Source organism: Papilio machaon, chromosome 18 (genome assembly GCF_912999745.1).
Source record: "Papilio machaon chromosome 18, ilPapMach1.1, whole genome shotgun sequence".
Taxonomy (NCBI): Eukaryota; Metazoa; Arthropoda; class Insecta; order Lepidoptera; family Papilionidae; genus Papilio; species Papilio machaon.
In genome coordinates this window covers 4,625,927-4,644,611 of record NC_060003.1, presented here as the reverse complement: position 1 = coordinate 4,644,611, position 18,685 = coordinate 4,625,927, and the positions used below count along the sequence as shown (strand labels likewise).

At 33.4% G+C, this 18,685-nt stretch overlaps 1 protein-coding gene across 2 annotated transcripts in view; it reads left to right on the top strand.

The window, feature by feature from the left end:
* Positions 1-18,685, top strand: part of LOC106712116 (protein trachealess) — a 93,418-nt gene that overhangs the window by 65,622 nt on the left and 9,111 nt on the right. For both annotated transcript variants that reach the window (XM_045682278.1, XM_045682280.1), the window contains 3 exons: positions 9,655-9,731; positions 12,918-13,007; positions 16,355-16,523. In XM_045682278.1, coding sequence (XP_045538234.1) covers positions 9,655-9,731; positions 12,918-13,007; positions 16,355-16,523 — 336 coding nt within the window. The remainder of the gene's footprint in view (positions 1-9,654; positions 9,732-12,917; positions 13,008-16,354; positions 16,524-18,685) is intronic.

The window sequence follows — 18,685 nt, the reverse complement described above, 5'->3', positions numbered from 1 at the left end:
TTGTTTCACACGAGGACAGTACTGCTATTGTTAGAAGTCTCTTGGTAGTTGAATTCTACGGTAAGATCGAACTGTGGGCCTAGCACGAAAATTAGCGAGAAAGTAATGTGTAAATTCGTATGAGATTTCTGCAGAGCATCTATTGAGCGAAAAGTGTACCGACAAATCTCATATAAATTTTATCGATGTATATGAATACTTTATCGCAAATTTTCGTGCTAACTGTACTGTTTTCACAGTCTACTGTCCTACTACTGTGGCTCACTGTTCTGTCCTCGTGAGAAATTATTAGTGAAAGGGAAATACAGTTCTTTCATGACTGTTGGTTGTTAATACTATGTCTGCGTCCATATTGAATTTAGTATGCCTTTCGAGTATTAACAAATGGATATACACCATTTTTTCCTGTTTTGTCAACTAGACAAGAGGGTAATGTTTCTGTGGGTGAGTGTGTTGTACGCATGTGTATAGACAAGTTAGGTATTATATTTATCTCTGGAACTTTAAACACGTATATAATAAAGTCAGTCGAGCATCTTATTTTTTCTCTTAATTAGCTGAGTATATCGCTATTAGGTTAACGGCGTAGCGGCGCGACGAGTGGAGCGGGGCGATAGAAACAAAAGCACGACTCTGCTCCCGCTCGGTTTGTGCGCGTCGCTGTATTGTGCTATACTTTTGATTATACCGCCTCGTTGTGTCCGCGGCCTTATGTGGTTATACTAAAATCTTATATTGCATACTAGCTATCGCCCGCAAATACGTCCGTGCAGAATTATTAAAAAACTTAATAAGTAGACTATGTGTTCTTTCAGAGTTCTACATATGTACCAAATTTCATCGAAATCCATGTTCTAGAGATACCTTATAACAATTATAGATCCATCTAAACATTCGCATTTATAATATTAGTAAGATTATCGTAAATCCATCATACAAGTAATGTCTGCGTTATTATATGGCATTTACATTATTAAACATTCCGACCTACATTTTAGTTGTAAACCTGCATATCTATTTACATAGAATAAATATAAATTTAAAAATGAAATGCATTTACTGGCGTAGCATAAAATGAGCGCATTTATAATGCATATTTTGCACATAATAAGCGCATTTATTTAAGTAGAAATCTGCGATGAAACATTTTCGTAAAAATAAATGCAGAATATTCTACGTGTGCTTGACAAAGGAGCTTTTTTAACACACACTCGGTGGGTAAATGCGTAACAAGTGTACCAATAAAACGTCCCGCGAACAAATCCAATTTCAGCCCCTAATGCGGCTAATGCGACCACGGGGCGAATCACTACGCCCGCCGCTGTCATTTTAACTCAATTTAAAGCTCTCCTACATGTACACATTAAAATAAACATTTCTGTATTTCCTAGTATTTACGAGGTTTTTATTAAAACTACGGTATCTAAAAGATAACCACATTTTCTTTACAAATGGCAAGTTTTTCTAATATAAGATGTTAAGTTAAAAAACAATTTAAGTGAAACTTCTTAATTTTATATTTTAAAATATAATTCTCACAATTTTTTTCAAACAATATTTTATGATATTACGTTTGGAGTTGAATTTGTTAATATAGATATGATTTTTCTCAATGCATTTTAATCCTAATAACTTCTACTACGAAGTTAATTCCTAACATAAAGTTAAAGTTCAGCTAGAAAAACGTTAACGAATATTATCAAACAAATATAGAGGGAGAGGAATGTTACAAAATTCATAATTGTGTTAACGGCATAATAGATTTCTGAAACATAAAGTTTTAGTACTTCATTTAACTTAACAGCTACAACTGCTATTTGGGTTCAAGTTATATTTTTTACATTCAAATAAAATTGACAACAATAAAATACAAGCAAATGGGGAGATGCGACATCTGGTTGCGAATCGGAGGTAAATTCTGAACTTTCAAACGCACTCACGTACGCTATAAAGACTTTGTTTAGAGGATTTCGAAATACCCATCGATATATCGTAAATGTCCCCTTTGAGATTGATACTCGAGTACAATATGAGAGCAATATACTTGCTTGTAATAAAGATTCAAAATCCTCTAGTAAACAAATTATCTAAAATATTTAAATTTAAATAATAATGCAATTGTAGTCTGTAAGATATTTTACTTATAGAATAATGTTCAATTTATAAATGATAATACGATAAAAACAACTTTTAAAATAATAAATTTATCCTTAAAATGACACAGAACTTATACTTCAATACTCTAACTACAAAAACAAAATAAATTGTATACAACGATTGTATAAAAGGATTATCAAATAATACAACTGTCAACATCTAAATTGTAAAAGAGACTGCTATTAAAAAGTTTAATTAAGTAAGTAGGGCGGAGCTTCGATACCGCGGGGACAATGGAGGATGAATTGGGCCAAAATTTATAATCTAATCAATTAACAATCAGTGCAAGCGATATGCCGCTTGTTAGTGCTGCTTATTTGGTGAACGTGACTCGCTTGCTTTATTCAAATTATGTTGGGGTTCGTTTGACAATTTCGTCTGGATGTTTAATTGATGTAACACTGTTCGCGGCTTTGGTATTTTGTTCCTAGAAGTACCTATTTACAAAGTTAGTAGTAAATTGATGCCCTTTACAATTATATACTGCTTCGTGAAAATAATATTAAGACTTTAATACAAAAAAAAAATCGAATGTCGACTTTTTTACATCAAGTTCACTGTACAGTTAAAGAAAACCAATTCGAACTTTATGTATCAAATTATTTTATTAAGACATAAGACTTATTTATATGAAAATTTTTCTTGTGTAAACATTCATTAAAAAACATTAATCCTTGAACAAATGGACAATATACATAGATTCTTAGAGATAACTATTAAAAGCGCATTCATCTTAATTATATAGACATATATCAAGATCTAATGCTTAGGTAAATAATGTAAAACAATGAAACAATGTTTGTGTCGATACGTGATTGCAAAACAAACTTATAAAATGTTATGTACAATATTGTAATCAATTCTCTACATTGTATTTAATATCTTTCTGCTTCATTTAATAATCTTTTGTTTCAATCTTTTATGTATGATACATGTAAAATACGATAACCTACAATGTAACTTACATTTATTCGGTTAATTGATTATATTCTGCATATAATTTGTTGACTCCTAAGAAGTCAAGGTCCCTTAGTACGAATTTGGTATGAAAAACATACCTACAAACAAAGATATAATAAATAATTGCCCATTCAAAAACTCTGATACTCCGATATTAAAACAGGCAGACAAATTAAAATCCTTTTTGAAGTCGGTTATATCAAATATCATTTTTTTTTCAAAAAGCTCTTCGTTCACTATAAACAACTTTTGTAAATTGAAACGCTGCTACCAGTATGTTAACATAGATGCATAGATTTCTATAAGAAAATATATAAAGCTGATATAGTACTGTTTTTTTTATTAAATAAGAATTTAATGTAAATTTAATGCAATCAAATTAACATAACTGTCAGGTTACGTCAAATTAGTGTGCAATGTGTCACGCATGGAAATAATTGACAAGCTTTTATTGAAGCTTGTTAAGTTAACATGACATATTGTGCAAATAGCTCTGTCATTTCTATGTTCGTCATATTTTTGAAATAGTGTAATTAAACTATCAAGGTAACGTCAGGTCATGTTTAACTGATGATTTCCTTTCTTTTTCCTTAATCTCGCCAAGAAGGCAATCACAGAGAAGTAAATTATCTCTTGAAAGTTTTATTTTTCCATCGTTGATACATGCGTTCAGAAATGTAACCGCATAAGTCAGCGGAACGCAATATTTCTCAATACAATAACAGGAGACAAGGAGATAAATTCGACAAATTAACTCCGGGGTAAACACATGTTTCGTTCCCCATATTGCCGTTTGGTGGCAGCACGGTTGATTTATAGCATTAGGGCGCCGGTGCTCGCAGAAGAAAGACGTGTTTTGAAATATACACGTGTTTAAAAAATGCATATTTTGAAATATATACCGAATGTTGTGGGTGACAACTATGTGTATCTTAATTTGTCTTAGCTTTGATAGAGAGTATTTAATAATCCATTAAATGTGTAAGAAATAACTTCTTACATATTCGTCAACTGTTACGTAAAGGCACGCAATACACGTTCTTTAGCAAAATTTGTCCTATGTTTTAGCCTATGTTCGTCTATATCAATAGTTATTACAGTACTACGTTATAGTTATAAAGTTGTAAACCACGTTAAGAAAATTATGGCAACAAGTAATTGTACAAATTATCTTACGCTATTAATGATTTGACATTTTTTGTTTGTTATAATTTCGACAAAGTTGTGCTTTAAAATTATTGTCAATGCAGATTGAAAAACACTAACAATAGGTTTCTGCGAAGCGATTGAATCTTGTTAACCTTGCTCGGATGAAATTAAATAGGTTGTCAACTTACAACGAAACGTGGATTTTCCATGCAAAAAGTGTACAGTTATATCGGATGTTTAAGAGTTACACTACATCTTTGTTCGTATTTTTAACACTATAAATATCCACGTAGAAAGTTATCATGGTTATCCCTTGACCAAATGGAACATGAGTTATAATTCTCGTACCTTAATACTTGCCCACCGTAAATCAAGCAATGGCACATCTGCCGGCGAAATAGAAAAATAACAATAAATAAAGAGAAAATGCGTCCGTAGCCGGCGACAACCCACGGGTTAAGTCCGAATACACGAGAAATGGGTCCGGATTTTATTCTTACTTTATTCTTGTAGACATGGGTAACTTAACTAAAATTGATGACCTGCAGATCAGCTCACTACTCATATGTGTGTCGCAGCTCAGCTCAATTTGTACCTGCATAAATTATGATTTGCGTTTTGAGCTGCTAGTCACCAGGCAGCTCGCGGCTCGTCGACTCACATTGTTATTTATTGCGATTAGCTGTCAACTTAGTTGTTGAACTGCAGCTCAACGGTTCAAGTTTATGTAAGCTGAACTTTAGAACAGGTTCAGAACTGATTCACACCTTGCTATATTTTTGTCATTTTTTTCAGTGACATAGATTTCCAATGTCGTTTAAAAAGTTCTTTGCCAAGCTATTATGAGATAAAATTACGTAAACTACAATGAGTAAATAAATATGGAAGATTTTTCAGAAATTAAGTTTATGACAAGCATGAGCTTATTCATAAAAAAAAAAATATATTTTCAAAATTATTTTCAAATTATGAATTAGTAAATAATAATATCCAATAAACTTTAATAGTTACGAGTAAAAGTTTTCGTTATGGACATTTTCTTTATAGAGTGGACGTTTTATTTTCAATATAGAGTTTGTAAGCGCCATTTCTGTGCGTCGTCCCCGCGGTCGGTGCATCACAATTATCACCCTGCGCCATTCTATATTGACAGTACGTGTTCCGAATGCAGCATCGTTTTCCGGGATTTTGTAGCTATTTTTATTCAGCCATCGATCGATCTCATTTCGGCCGGGTCGACCCCGCATCGGCGGTTGAAGGGTTATCAGCCCGTGTAATTGGTGAGTTACAATTCATTATTGTCCACTGTCTGTGATTTTCATAATATTTTCCATACTATAAGCACATAACGAGCCAACGCATGAGTACTGTTATGATTTGACTAAAATAAAGAAACAAAGGTACCTTAATTACTTAATAATATTCTTCAAAACAGTCAAATTCATACAAATTAAATAAGAATATTAGCTTGTTGTTTCTTAGGATACAATCTCATTAAAATATGCTCCTTGTAATTATTATAAACTTGACAATCACAATAATCCCTTGCAATCCGTTCAGTATACTTAAAAAAAATAAAAGTGACAATAAATTAACTGTAATCTTTTATAATAAAGCCATTATTTTCTTTATTATTGGTCTTACTTAAACTAGTCGATGAATCGATGGCTCTCGTGAGGAGAAGCTCAGCCACAAAGGGCGGTAATTCTACATTAGAGTCGGCGGGTTCCGGTCAAGTGCTGCCCCCGGGGGTTGATAATCAACGCTTGCAACTTGTGTTATTTTTGAGGGAAGACTTTGCCGTTCGCAAAAGATCTATACGGAATGGAAATGAAAAGCTATTTTAACAATATAATTATGATTAAGACTTGTTTATCTTTGTATGAATAAAAAAAAATGTTGTGAAAAAGGATATTTTTTGCGCGTAAAAGTATTAACTTTAACATTAAGTAATGTACCTATCTAATAATTTTGATCAACTGGGGTCAAACATCAAAATAGTTTTAAGATTAACTTAAAAGTTTAGTCATGTCTGTATTCATAAATGTTTGTAATGTTATATAAAATGTTATCAAACAACATCTCCTAATTGTACAAATTCGTATAAAAGACATCAAAATATTTCGGCATTTGCTTAAGTCGCAACCGGTCAAGTTTCTGCCGACCCTCCTATTAGGAGATGGTGAGTTTTATTTAATTTCGCCTTGTGAAAATATCGACCCCATGTTCTTGTTGGCACAGTGTCCGCATGTCGGAATGGGCAAATACCCTCAAATTATTGCTTTTTCTGCCAAAACACCACCGAAGATGTTTGATTAGTCAACATTGACAGTGTGGTTTCGATATGTATTGATAGGGGGGAGGTTATATGGTGTTTAATTCTAAAAGACCATTTTATGTGAAAAAAATTGTTAATTTTTTATCGCTTTATCTTAAAATAATGACAAGTCAAATGTACAGATTTAAATTTGCTGATTTGGTAAAAGGCAAAGATGATTTCAAGCTCATGACTTCAAGTGTTCATTGTGTGGAAAATTTTCAGAAACCAAGTTTGATTTTCTATGACGTACTATTGTAACTTTTATTTCTACTTTATAAATTGAAACTTACATAAATAACTTATTCCACATAATGTCAACACAATTTAATAGAATAAAATAATATTTAATGATTTACGACAAAAATATTGGCTTCTGGAAACATCTATTAATAATATAACTTTATTAACTTCGGCTAACGCCTTCCTAAATTATTGTCATAATGACGACAGTCTCAGACTTAAGGGTAATGCCACACTGCGGACAGTAATGAGAAAATTATGCCGAGTCTTAGTCGCCCTCATAAAAATTTGTTCGCGACTTAGGGTCGGAGCAAAGAAATAAACGCTTTGATCGCAGCTAGTTTGTCTCTACTTATAAAAGTAAATTTAAATATAACGACTTATGATACGAAAATATGAATTTCAAAAATGTATTTCGCGGCTAAAGATGTATTATTGTTTTGAAGTATGCTACAGTAAGGCTATGTATACACAAGGTAACGTAAGTATTTGAAACTTATCTATATAAGTTCCTAAGCGACTTACGTAATACAATGTCATAGAGCTTTGTACAAAGGCACGCGTCGATGATATTTTGTTATTTCGTCGTCAAAGCCAGTAACTATATAAAAGGAGGAATTAAATTTATATCTCATGAAAAATTATTCTTTACTAAAGATAATAACACAGATACTTCAATATTTATTATTGTAGTTCCATTCTACATAGACATATATACATTTTGTAGCATTTTATGGTTAAAGTACATTGAGTTTGTGAGAGCAAAAATATCATGCCATTTGACCTGACACTGTAATATTATTAAAGATCATATTTAAAAGCCAGATAAAAATAGCTGTAATGCGTACGTAACAAGGTTTAAAGTAGAGTACAGACCTTATCAGTTGACAGTCTACATCTGTTCTGAAATTTTACACTGATAAAAATGTTCACATGGCAGATTTAGGCTGCGGTCCATATTTAAGCCGCGAGATGTCGCGATAGTACCGCCGTGTTCTTTATTACCTTTTAATTCAATAAAACATAGAACATGACGCTTTGAAGATGCCGACACAGAGTTCATGTCAGGTGGCCATATTTGTTATATTCCTGAGACAAATAGGACGTGGCGGTTGCTACTACTGTGATGATTAATGAGATTTATATAGATTTGATCTGAAATTCTAGACTAGAAATCTTAATCTAGATGTCTAAGATACTATTATGTATTACAAAAGCTTAGTTATCTATTAAATTATCATTAACAAAACACAAAAAAATGTATTTTAAGAATGTTGCTGAAGTGAAAACATTTTAATAATTTCGCATTGCAGTGTCACCAAAAACAAAACTGACCTAGTTAGCAATAGTCCAAATCTCTACAAAAACGTGATATCATTGATAACACGAAGAACATTCGTTATAACACTTACATAAGTTCGTGAGGGTACGCGGGCGAGGCCGCTGAGCTCTAGTCGTGCTTGTCTGTGCGTTTGTCCGTCCGTACCGACGTCACGACGCCCCGGTCACGAATCTGACGAGTCCTTGCCGGAATGGTCATTAGCTGACATTTCGCAGTCACTTTCGCTTAAATCATAATTCTTTAGTGACTACTTAACTGCCGGATTCGTGATAAATGGGGAAAAAAACTGAAAGTTTTAACTAGATAGATAGGCGCTAGCGTCAATAGTGACCTTTCATCCGTCAAATTTATTAGACATCATTATAGATTCTAGTGATAAAAAATATGTACGTTTTTTTTAATTTTTTGTCATAAATGATTTAAAAACTTAAAAAAAATTACTTATTTTTGGGTGAAATTTGACGGTAGTCGATGCTATGACTACAGTCCACAGAGTACTATGTATATAAAATAGTGATTTTTATATATCTGTGGTATACTTAGTGCTACTTCCCCTCTTGATCATGCTGACACCTATAGTGAACAAAACACAGTTTTTTGTCCTCATTGATCACCTGAGAGTATCTTAGTGTAGTTTTCTTATACAAAAATCTACACCCTTTTTTATCTCTGGGTACAGCAGCTAGTCATTACATACATGGCCGTATTCATAATCGTAGATTGGTGAAATAGTCCCCAAATAATTCTTTATATGAATTCTACACTTAGAGAGTCTTAAAGCAATCCTTAAAAGCTTTTGAGTAAGGCAGTTAGCAAAGATAGTATTAATAATAAGTGATAATGTATAAAGCATATGAAATGGCACGTTAAGGCACGGAAAAAATGAATCAAGAGAATTCCACAGTCGGCTGTCGCGTGGTGTTTTACACCATAAAGAAGCTACGTGTGCCAGGTTACTTTTCAATTTAAATAATATAACTTTAAAAATAGATTTTTATAAAATTTGCACTGCAACTACGGAGAGTATTGGGCTACAATTAATTTTGGCACAAATTGAAATATCACATTTCTTGGTTCGTTGGTTGTTAATGAAAACATTATTTTAACCGAAGAGCCTCGTCTCGTAAAGCAGCTACCGTGTCAGACCGCGGCGATATTATCGCTTGGCGTCGGGTTACCTCGGAACTCTTGACTGCTTTATGACAGGACGCTTCTCTTTGTCCTCTGTGTTTACAAGAAAGGACTATTGTTTTGATTTTATTATAAGGATATGTTTAACAAGTTTACTAAGAAAATATCAACATAAATGATGATGATGTCGAACAGTTGGATAATTCGAATTTTATCATCAGTCTTCGGGTTTATCTTTTGCCTAATTTTTGCGAAAATTGTTGATATAAGTCCATTGCAACCGATCGTACTTGTGTATGATTTAAAGTTGTTATATTTAAGCTTATTTTAAAATTATGTATGCTTTTTGTTGCAGGTGCTCAGAACAGACGGTCGGTTGCGGGCATGTCCATGGAACTGTTCGAGCAGCATCAAGGCACTCATATACTCCAGGTCAGTTGAATTTCACGTTAAGAATTAATCCATGAAAAGCTCTAAAACTTAAGGAAGATATGTTATAGTTCAATTTTGAAGCTCCAATAGTTTAATGGTTAGGGTATCGATATTCGATTACGTCGTAGATTCGAATATAATAGACTGCCACAATTGTCGTTTAAAAGTCACTGTCTGCAGTGCACTTACCGTGGATTTCTGAGACCAAAATTTCCGTTTAAAACATATTACTATCTCTGTATTGTCAAAGCTAATGAAATGGATGACGATATGTTTTATGGTAAGATTTTGGTCTCAGAAACCAACCGTTAGTGAAGATTTCTCATACTAAGATTGAGTGCGGCGGATTCCTCAAAATAGTTGGATCTACCGAAGCCATTAAATTCCCTTACTGTTTTGAACATGGACATTTCGTGCGATATTTCATAAACAATTAAAAATGAATTTGTTTACTTTCGTCACCAAGGCGACCGTTCACAAAGCAAATTCGAACTTGACTTTGTCGTTGCCCAATAATAAAGTAACTTCATGCTTTTTAACCAACTCAATAGTATGCATACAATAGACCGACACACTAAGGCGGTTGCAAAATATCAATTCAAGATTTTTTATCGGTTTCACTCAAATTTCATAACGGAATTTAATCGAATGCGTTGAACAGAGTTGTAAAAGGGTTGTCCGAATTACAGACAAATTGAATTGTTGCTTATTGAACAAGTTAATTTGTTTTTGCGTCACTAAAACAGTCTATAAAATAGCTTTGCGGACAATAGACGAGATGAGATGACGAGATGTTATAGACGAAACAACTATTTTTTATTATTCATGTATTTGTAAAATCAGAAGTAACATTTTTATATTGTCTTTACCTGTTAAATTATTCTATACTAGCTTTTACCCGCGACTCCGTCCGCGCGGAATAAAAAATAGAAAACGGGGTAAAAATGTCCGTTTCCTGGTTCTAAGCCCACCAATTTTCAGTCAAATCGATTCAGCCGATCTTGAGTTATAAATAGTGTAACTAACACGACTTTCTTTTATATATATAGATGAGGATATAAGTACGTAAGTGTTTTACCCGTTCCAATATAAGTTAATACTTTACCTGTATTTTTAGGGCGCACAAATTTTGTCGTTAACAATACGATTGGCGGTTTAAAAAATATTCGTGGCTAGGCCCACAGGTATTTTTTAAGTATTAATTTTTTATAATTATTTAATTAAACACTTGGTTCAAGCTGCATTAACAACTCACGACTAAGTCACTTCGGTTGTCAATTTAGCGCACCAATGCAAAATGAAATCTATTGCAGTGTACAACAAAGAGTTAGTGGAGTCATTGTTCCATCAAAAGCTATTACATTTTTTTTCTTTGTAAAATCTGATGTTCAAGGACAAATCGACTTCGCAAGCATTAGCGTTAACCTAAATATCGGTTGAATACTAAAAAATCGATTATACCATTCGATCACGTAAATTATCATTTTGTGCAATCGATTCACTGTCTTTGTATTACTGTGGCCGCTGTGGTTTTCTATTCTGTGGCGTGAAAATAGCTCAGTACGTGATTCCCACTCGATTTTGTGTGTATAGTATGTTTCTATTGTCATCAAATTTAGGCGAACGTATTTACGGGACAAGTTGTACGTTTTGATGGAAAAAATAAGGACGCGCATGAAGGAACGCAACAAAAGGTCGCTGTGTGCGAATAATCTGTGAGTTGATAAAAACTGTCAGACCGATGCCGACCTCGATAGATGTGAGAACTCTTTTCAGTGTTATGTACTATAGTATTTAACTACGTTATATGTCGCAAAAAAACTAATTTGAATTAAAAAGAAATGTCATTTTCTTCATATGCCGCTAAATCATCGTCGGTCAAAGACACATTTTAAAGTTACCAACCTTCGTAAACTTACTTATTTTAATTTAGAAAATGACAAAAAGTAAGGTGAATAAAAACGAGCGCAAAAGTGGTTTTTCTTATACTATCTTGTGACCGATTCCATATTTCTTATTGTACCGATATAAATCACTAGAAGTAGCTTTACGTTGGAAGAAAGAAATATTGTTATCTTACTTATTAAAAAGACAATGAAAGCGATGAAACGCGTTTGCACGCATGTTTCTGCAGAGTAAACTCACACTAAGAAAGTTACATGCATCCAAATTATGACCACGTCTTGAAATGACTCTTAATGCTAGAAAAAAATGGATATGATCCAAAATAATAAATTGAAAAAAAAAAACATCCTTTTAATGCTCCCTATTGACTAGATACTTTTATATTCAGACTCCATAACAAATTATAAAGTCAAAAAACTGACTGCTTTTATATGCCACTTCTAATTGTAATTCGAATTGAGGTCTATTCGTAGTTGAATGGTTTTGTTTGTGTAACTTTTTGTCGTGGATAGAAAATTGTCGCGAGATATGAAGCTATTAGTTTTCCGCTTCAAGTAACGTCAGCAGAAAACATTACGTATGACATTATTAAATCATAATACAATGTATTTACGATTGACCGGAATCCTTGTAATTATAGTGTAATTTCACTACAGTGTTAAGCGATAAATCGACAATTTTTAACTTGGAAATTTTAGCTTTGGGTTGTACGTCTACTACATAATAAATTGATCAATTACGTCATGGTATTGTATTTTAATATTATTTTTTTTTTAAATACATAAATAATACATCTGCCAACCCTACCGGACATGAAAAGAAACTAAATCGAACGTAAGCATAGTTTTTGCTCGATGGATTATTCTTTTTTTATTAATTTCACGACTATTATCTGACTGACTGCCCCATTGATCTTGAACTTCAAACATCTGTGTTCAATTTAAGTTCACCTCAATATTTTAACTGTTTCTAATAGTTTCATATTTATGTTCTACTTCAACAAAATGTTATCTGTTCTCGTAGAATTTATATATGGTTTTTCCACAGAATTAACACTTTTCTAATTCTTCTATTCTTTAAAAGACAAGAATAGAATGCACTTTCTTTTTCCGACGACACATAAACCTCACATCTAGATTTTTGAGTTCCTTTTATTCTTTGATCTAGATGATATACTCCTTCAATAGCTACAGATATATAACAAAATATGAGCGACAATTAATTAAGAGCATAATTTTTGTATGCAGATTTAGTTAATACGTTGTGTTATTTTGTTCACAGTCTCTCGACGGCTTCGCGCTCTCAGTCGCAGCGGACGGGAGGTTTTTGTACATATCTGAAACTGTCTCAATATATTTAGGATTATCACAAGTAAGTACAAGCCTTTTTTGATTTAACTATTTGACATAAAAGCCCATATCACTGTCTCTTATTTGCTTGTTCTACCGAACTGACAACCTACTAGAAACTGTGGTGCTTTTTTGTAGTCTTACCATCGCCTGGCAAAACAAATATAGATAATATCAGCAACATAGCGTAAAACTGTATCATAGACAGTTAGACATCTAAATTTTGTAGGCGTAAAATATATGAAGCATTGAATGCAGTCCATTGAAGCACGCTCGAAATTTCACATGGTAGTGTACGATTTAATCAGAAATTTTCGGCGCTGGATAGACATCCGGTGTAATGGTGTGATCGTAGATAAAGCTACACGTGTCGCATTATGTTTGCTACGTGGGTAGACGCTTATAAAATGGGCTCGAAAGGGTCTTGTAAATGTTTTGTATCAACATGTATTTTTTTACGTAAGGCGAAGGTAAGAGTAACCATTCAGCTACCATGCAAGTAGTAAATCTGTAGACACTTCTTCATTTTCATCGTTAATTGATTATTTAACGGAAACACTAAGGAAGATCACTTAATACCTTGAAATCGGCAGTTAAATTTAAAAAATCCTAATGATTTTATATTAAAAAAAAATCAAGTTTCATTTGTTTTTTGCATACTTATTCGATCAATAAGCTTTCATTTTGCCAGATTGGAACAATCACATCGTTGGTTCATTTGAATTTAATAGTGATTACATACCGCGTACATTTGTTTTAAATCAGGTATTGTGCATTGTACATATCTATTTAAAGAATACTTGATTATTGTCTATCGTCATTTCATGTTCTTTATCGAATCGTTTTATTTCGACTTTACTTTTGTTGGTTCTTGGAAAAGATCGCCAGGGTTGGCGCTATTTAAGTTCATAAATACATTATTTAAATAAAAAATGATTACCCTATCTCATGGTATTAATAAAAAAATATGCATATATCTACTATTAATTAATAATTTTTCAAAACCGTTTAAAAAATGCTGTGCAAAAATACAGTGATATTCCACAATTCGTATTTTCACCCGAGAGTGTGAAGGCTTCCTTGGAGTGAACATCCAATAAACAAGTTAAAAGCTTCGTCCTATAAACTCCAGTATTTCATGCACTAAAAACAGCGTAGACACAAAAAAAAAACATGTAAACGAAATTAAATATTACGAAATTAAAGGGAACCGGGAAAAGATCCGAAAACTGGAAAACTCAAATCCAACATGGCTGGAGGGTGGTGCAAGCGAGACAGGGAACAGGGGGAAAGGGACGATGCGATATGCCGGTCACGTCTCGGGCAAGGCGCGCGCGTGATCCTCATCCTAATATGGATATAACCCACACTCCCCCAAATACTCACACACACCAAAATCTAAACACCTAACACAAGAAGCCTCATAAGTCTAACATATCAGTGTGAGTGAGCATAAAATACATATAAACTTCCTGGTAAATAACCTAAGATACAACTTTCTTATAAGCGAGCTTCGAAACGCTCCCATATTAAATTCTGTTACTGGCATTTTTTCGGAGCTAGACTGATGGCGTCGACAAAAGGAAATCATATTTTCTCGGAAAATTACTACCTTTTTATATTGACATGTTTTTGCCTTCTTGTAAAAATTATTTATCGCTACGAACTGAATATTGGGAAATGATAGAGAAGTATTTAAACTACAGGCTTCTAACAGAACCAGTGATACTCTAAAACAGTCACAAAATAAGGACCACTTTTGATGAGAACAAGAAGCAACGTTGGACTTAATCGTTGTTGCATTTGTGTCGTAATGAGCCCGATGAAATTAACAATAGAGAACATTAAGATAATTTTTGCAATTTTTTATGGTAAACGAGTAAGCGGCCACCTAAATTTCCCAAAATAGCAAAGCGACCGATGCCCAAAGATATTAGCAAAGTAAAAGATAGGGGAAGAAACTTATAGACTTTTCCATTCCTATGTATCCCTACTCCCGTCCTCCTCCAAATCCACCTCCCCATCCAATACCTAGGAGAAGAAGATGAAAATTAGGCCGGCGGCGCACTCACTTATCAGACGAAACGAGGAATTGCTTTGACGTTACGCCTATCTTCTAAGTGGTCTATCGTTACCAATTCTTGCAACAATTATTGTTGTCGGCTCTACCACTGATAAACTTGACTTTCTTGTGTGTAGAAACATACAAAACATAAAGAAAATTAACATGATCAATGGTGCCGCTAATTCAATTCATCGTGCGGTAACAACATCAAATCAACTGCCAACATCTTAAAATTTGTGGCCCATCAATCGGCAAATCAGTAAACACCATAAAATCCATAGCATCTTTCCCAGAAGCGACCACCGTAACGTCACCATTGTTTGTAGACATTCACATGCGCTTCGCCGCTGCGGATACGCGCGCATTGAATCCTTAATAAGGTCCCACAATTATATTTGATAAATTTATTTAAAGCTACATTTGCATACCGTGAAAGGTTCAACGTGAAAGTCGCCTGACAACAGCCTGAAAATCGAAAATATTCGGCCTTGATTAGAAATCACGTACAGAGGAAGACACCAAGTCCATTGACCGATTCTACCTTTAACTAGTTATTCAAAACATTTAAATTAGCAAATCTGTTTGAAGTTGATCGGTGTTGTTGCTAACGGTGAATACTTTTTTCAAATAAGTCAAAAAGATACTAACGCCGTTTGCATCGCTTTGATAAATGGTTTAGCTGTAACATTACGTTGTTTGACTCTAAGCTAAGATCAAGCTAACATTAATCCAAGATTTTCATATCATTCAAATTTATAAGAAAATTAGGCGCAGTTGTAGCATTAGCTTCTTCTATTGTTCTCCAGGTTTCCTCGTCTCAACCGAGTTTTATAGGTATTTCTATGAAGCCACCTGCTATGCGATGTCTGATAACAGCCTGTTCATTCATAACGATGACTGAGTACGTGACGGCCCAGCTTAATTACAAAAGGCCTCCACAGCGTTGACCGTCACAAATATTAAACAACTCTGATCACTATGGTATTGTTACAAGGGTTGAAATAGCGTGTATGTTTGCAAGATTGTTATGATTTGTTACTTTGTTGACTGTTGTAACATTTCCGTGGTTTAAAATTTAGTTTTGGAAATGGTATTCAATTACTCGGTTACAAACACCGTTGACAGGTTACGATTGTCTTACAACACTTTTTCATTTCATTCATTCATTTACTTATGTTGCCATAGGCTTAAATGTAAGAAAGTTTAGGCCATTATTAACCTTAATAAAAGTAGAATTAGCAAAGTAAACAAATATAGAAACAAGATTTAAAGATTTCATTTCAAACATGAACTATCTTCCCCAGGTAGAGATGACGGGTAGCAGCATATTCGACTACGTTCACCAAAATGACCACGCGGAGATTGCGGAGCAGCTTGGTTTGTCGTTGGCCGGCAGGGGCGGTGGTGCCGGCCTAAATAGTCCCGCCTCAGGAAGCGAGGAGGGAAGCCAGCATGGTACCAATAATCCTGACGGTAAGTGTACTTCAAGCTTAATAAAATTTAGAAAATAATAAAAAAAATATGTCACAATTACTAGAACAAAATACTGATAGACCATCACTAGCAGCTGTTAACTCTTTATATCTTAACTTTTCTATTTGTTCGTTAAAATATTGTTTATTGTTTTCATAAGAAAGCAAAATGTCAAGGAATAAAATATGCAACCAGTTGTTGAATATGCATTGAGCTAACAAGGTTAAACATATCAATCGTTTAGTGACCCACAACATTTACAACCTATTCCTTATATTGTTATGATAGCAGTATTATTCAAATCTCTTCTACCTTTTTTCTTTATTTTTATAGGGACTTTAGTTTTTATGAACATGTCAGTCCCATAGCAAACAACTAACAAAATAATTACAACTACTAAGAGAAGAAAATAACGCAATAAAAACAAATAGTAATAATAACATAAGAAAGTATTTATAAAAATGAAAGGCCTTTAGCACCACGCTGCGGACTACGTCTGCTAGGTCCGATAACGATTGGGCGAAAACGGACAGAAGTTCACCAAAATTAAGCCTCCACAAATTGAGCTCTTTTGTTTAGAGCTTTGCGACATTATTAGTATACTATGGAAAAATAATAGGATAATAGTTGAATTCCAAAAGGATAAACTAAGATTAAGGAACTATACGGTTTAATGTAGGACAGGGAATGTTGATGGATGAATGAGGAAAAGATAAAAAGCAGATATTTCACTGCTTCTTTCTGCTTTATCTTTCTACGTGTCAGTTTCTATAAGTCGAAGTTAAGCTTCAACCGTTATACGTTCTGAATCCCACAAATTCGAAAGAAATAAAAAACAACTGTACATTTCAAATATAAATTGAAAAACAACATAAAACAATAAACTGAATTCAATTAAAGTTTCCAAATTTTCATTTTAGATTGTATTTTAATCAGTGACAATATCGATCCCAAAAATATCTCAGTACAACGAATCGTTGAATGAGGTCTATAATAAGTGGTATACCAAATTTAAATTAGATTATAGTGGCTTCACGCCGTATTTTACCTCATGAAATGGTCAATGGGGAGTCACAGCATACTTTTATGCTATTGATTAATATTTCTCCTAGCTATGGGAATGAGATTAGGGTTATTGAAACTTGGGCGCCATTCTGTGGCCAATTCACTGATGGACTGAAGGGAGTCGAATTGTAAGGTGTTATTGCATCAGAAATCATGCTGGTTCCATTAAAACTTTGTGATTGACAAAAAATAATTTGGACTACGGTAAATTTAAAAGTACTTGAATAATTTTGTTCACGAAGTCGCAAAATAATTGAGTCCTCACATAACATTTTTGGTGAGGTAAATTTGACTTCTTTTTTGGTGGATAAGTCTTAAAAAAATTTTAACCTTTCTGATTTTCGTTAGTACATCTACAAAGTTAAACTTTGATATATTGAATCTGATGTTTTTTTTTTATGTTAGGGTCGTAATCAAAGTTGGTCTATAAAAAACTTGAATGATATTCTCTACTACATGTGGTTGTTCGACATAGTTATTTGATACATTTCTTTTGCGTCAAACCGGAATTATTTCATAACGTTCTAAAAGAAACTCGAGCTGTCCTCGAACTTACGATTTTGTCATAGAACTTTCTTTGACATTTTGCTTCTTTTAAATGTTGTATTTTAATTATTACAACATTTGAAGTCAATTAAAACGTATAGTTTTCATTTACACATTTAACAGTATTTAAAATGATATGCTCAAAAGTTCCAAGACATAACCTCAAAAGGATCAAACCCTTTACGATCCTGTCATTTCTTTAAAAAAATGTTTTACTGAAGTTTACCTTATAGAAATATTATCAAGGCATCTTTTAACTACCAAATTATAGTTTTACATTAAGTTACTAATTTTCTTTACCCTGACATAAGCAAACACGTTCTCAAGTTCCATACAAGCATTATGTGAAGTTTTTTCTCGTAACGGATGTCAATTACAACTAAGACCTTGGATTCAATTTACGTCGGTGATATGTTGAAAAAATGTTAGAAGGAGTAAAAAATCAATCAGGAATAGCTGTGACAGCGGGTTATTGTGATCTGACTAGCGTGGTTAAAGGAACCAGAGAACAGTGGACCACTGACAACCGCATATTATGTACTGATGGCCAT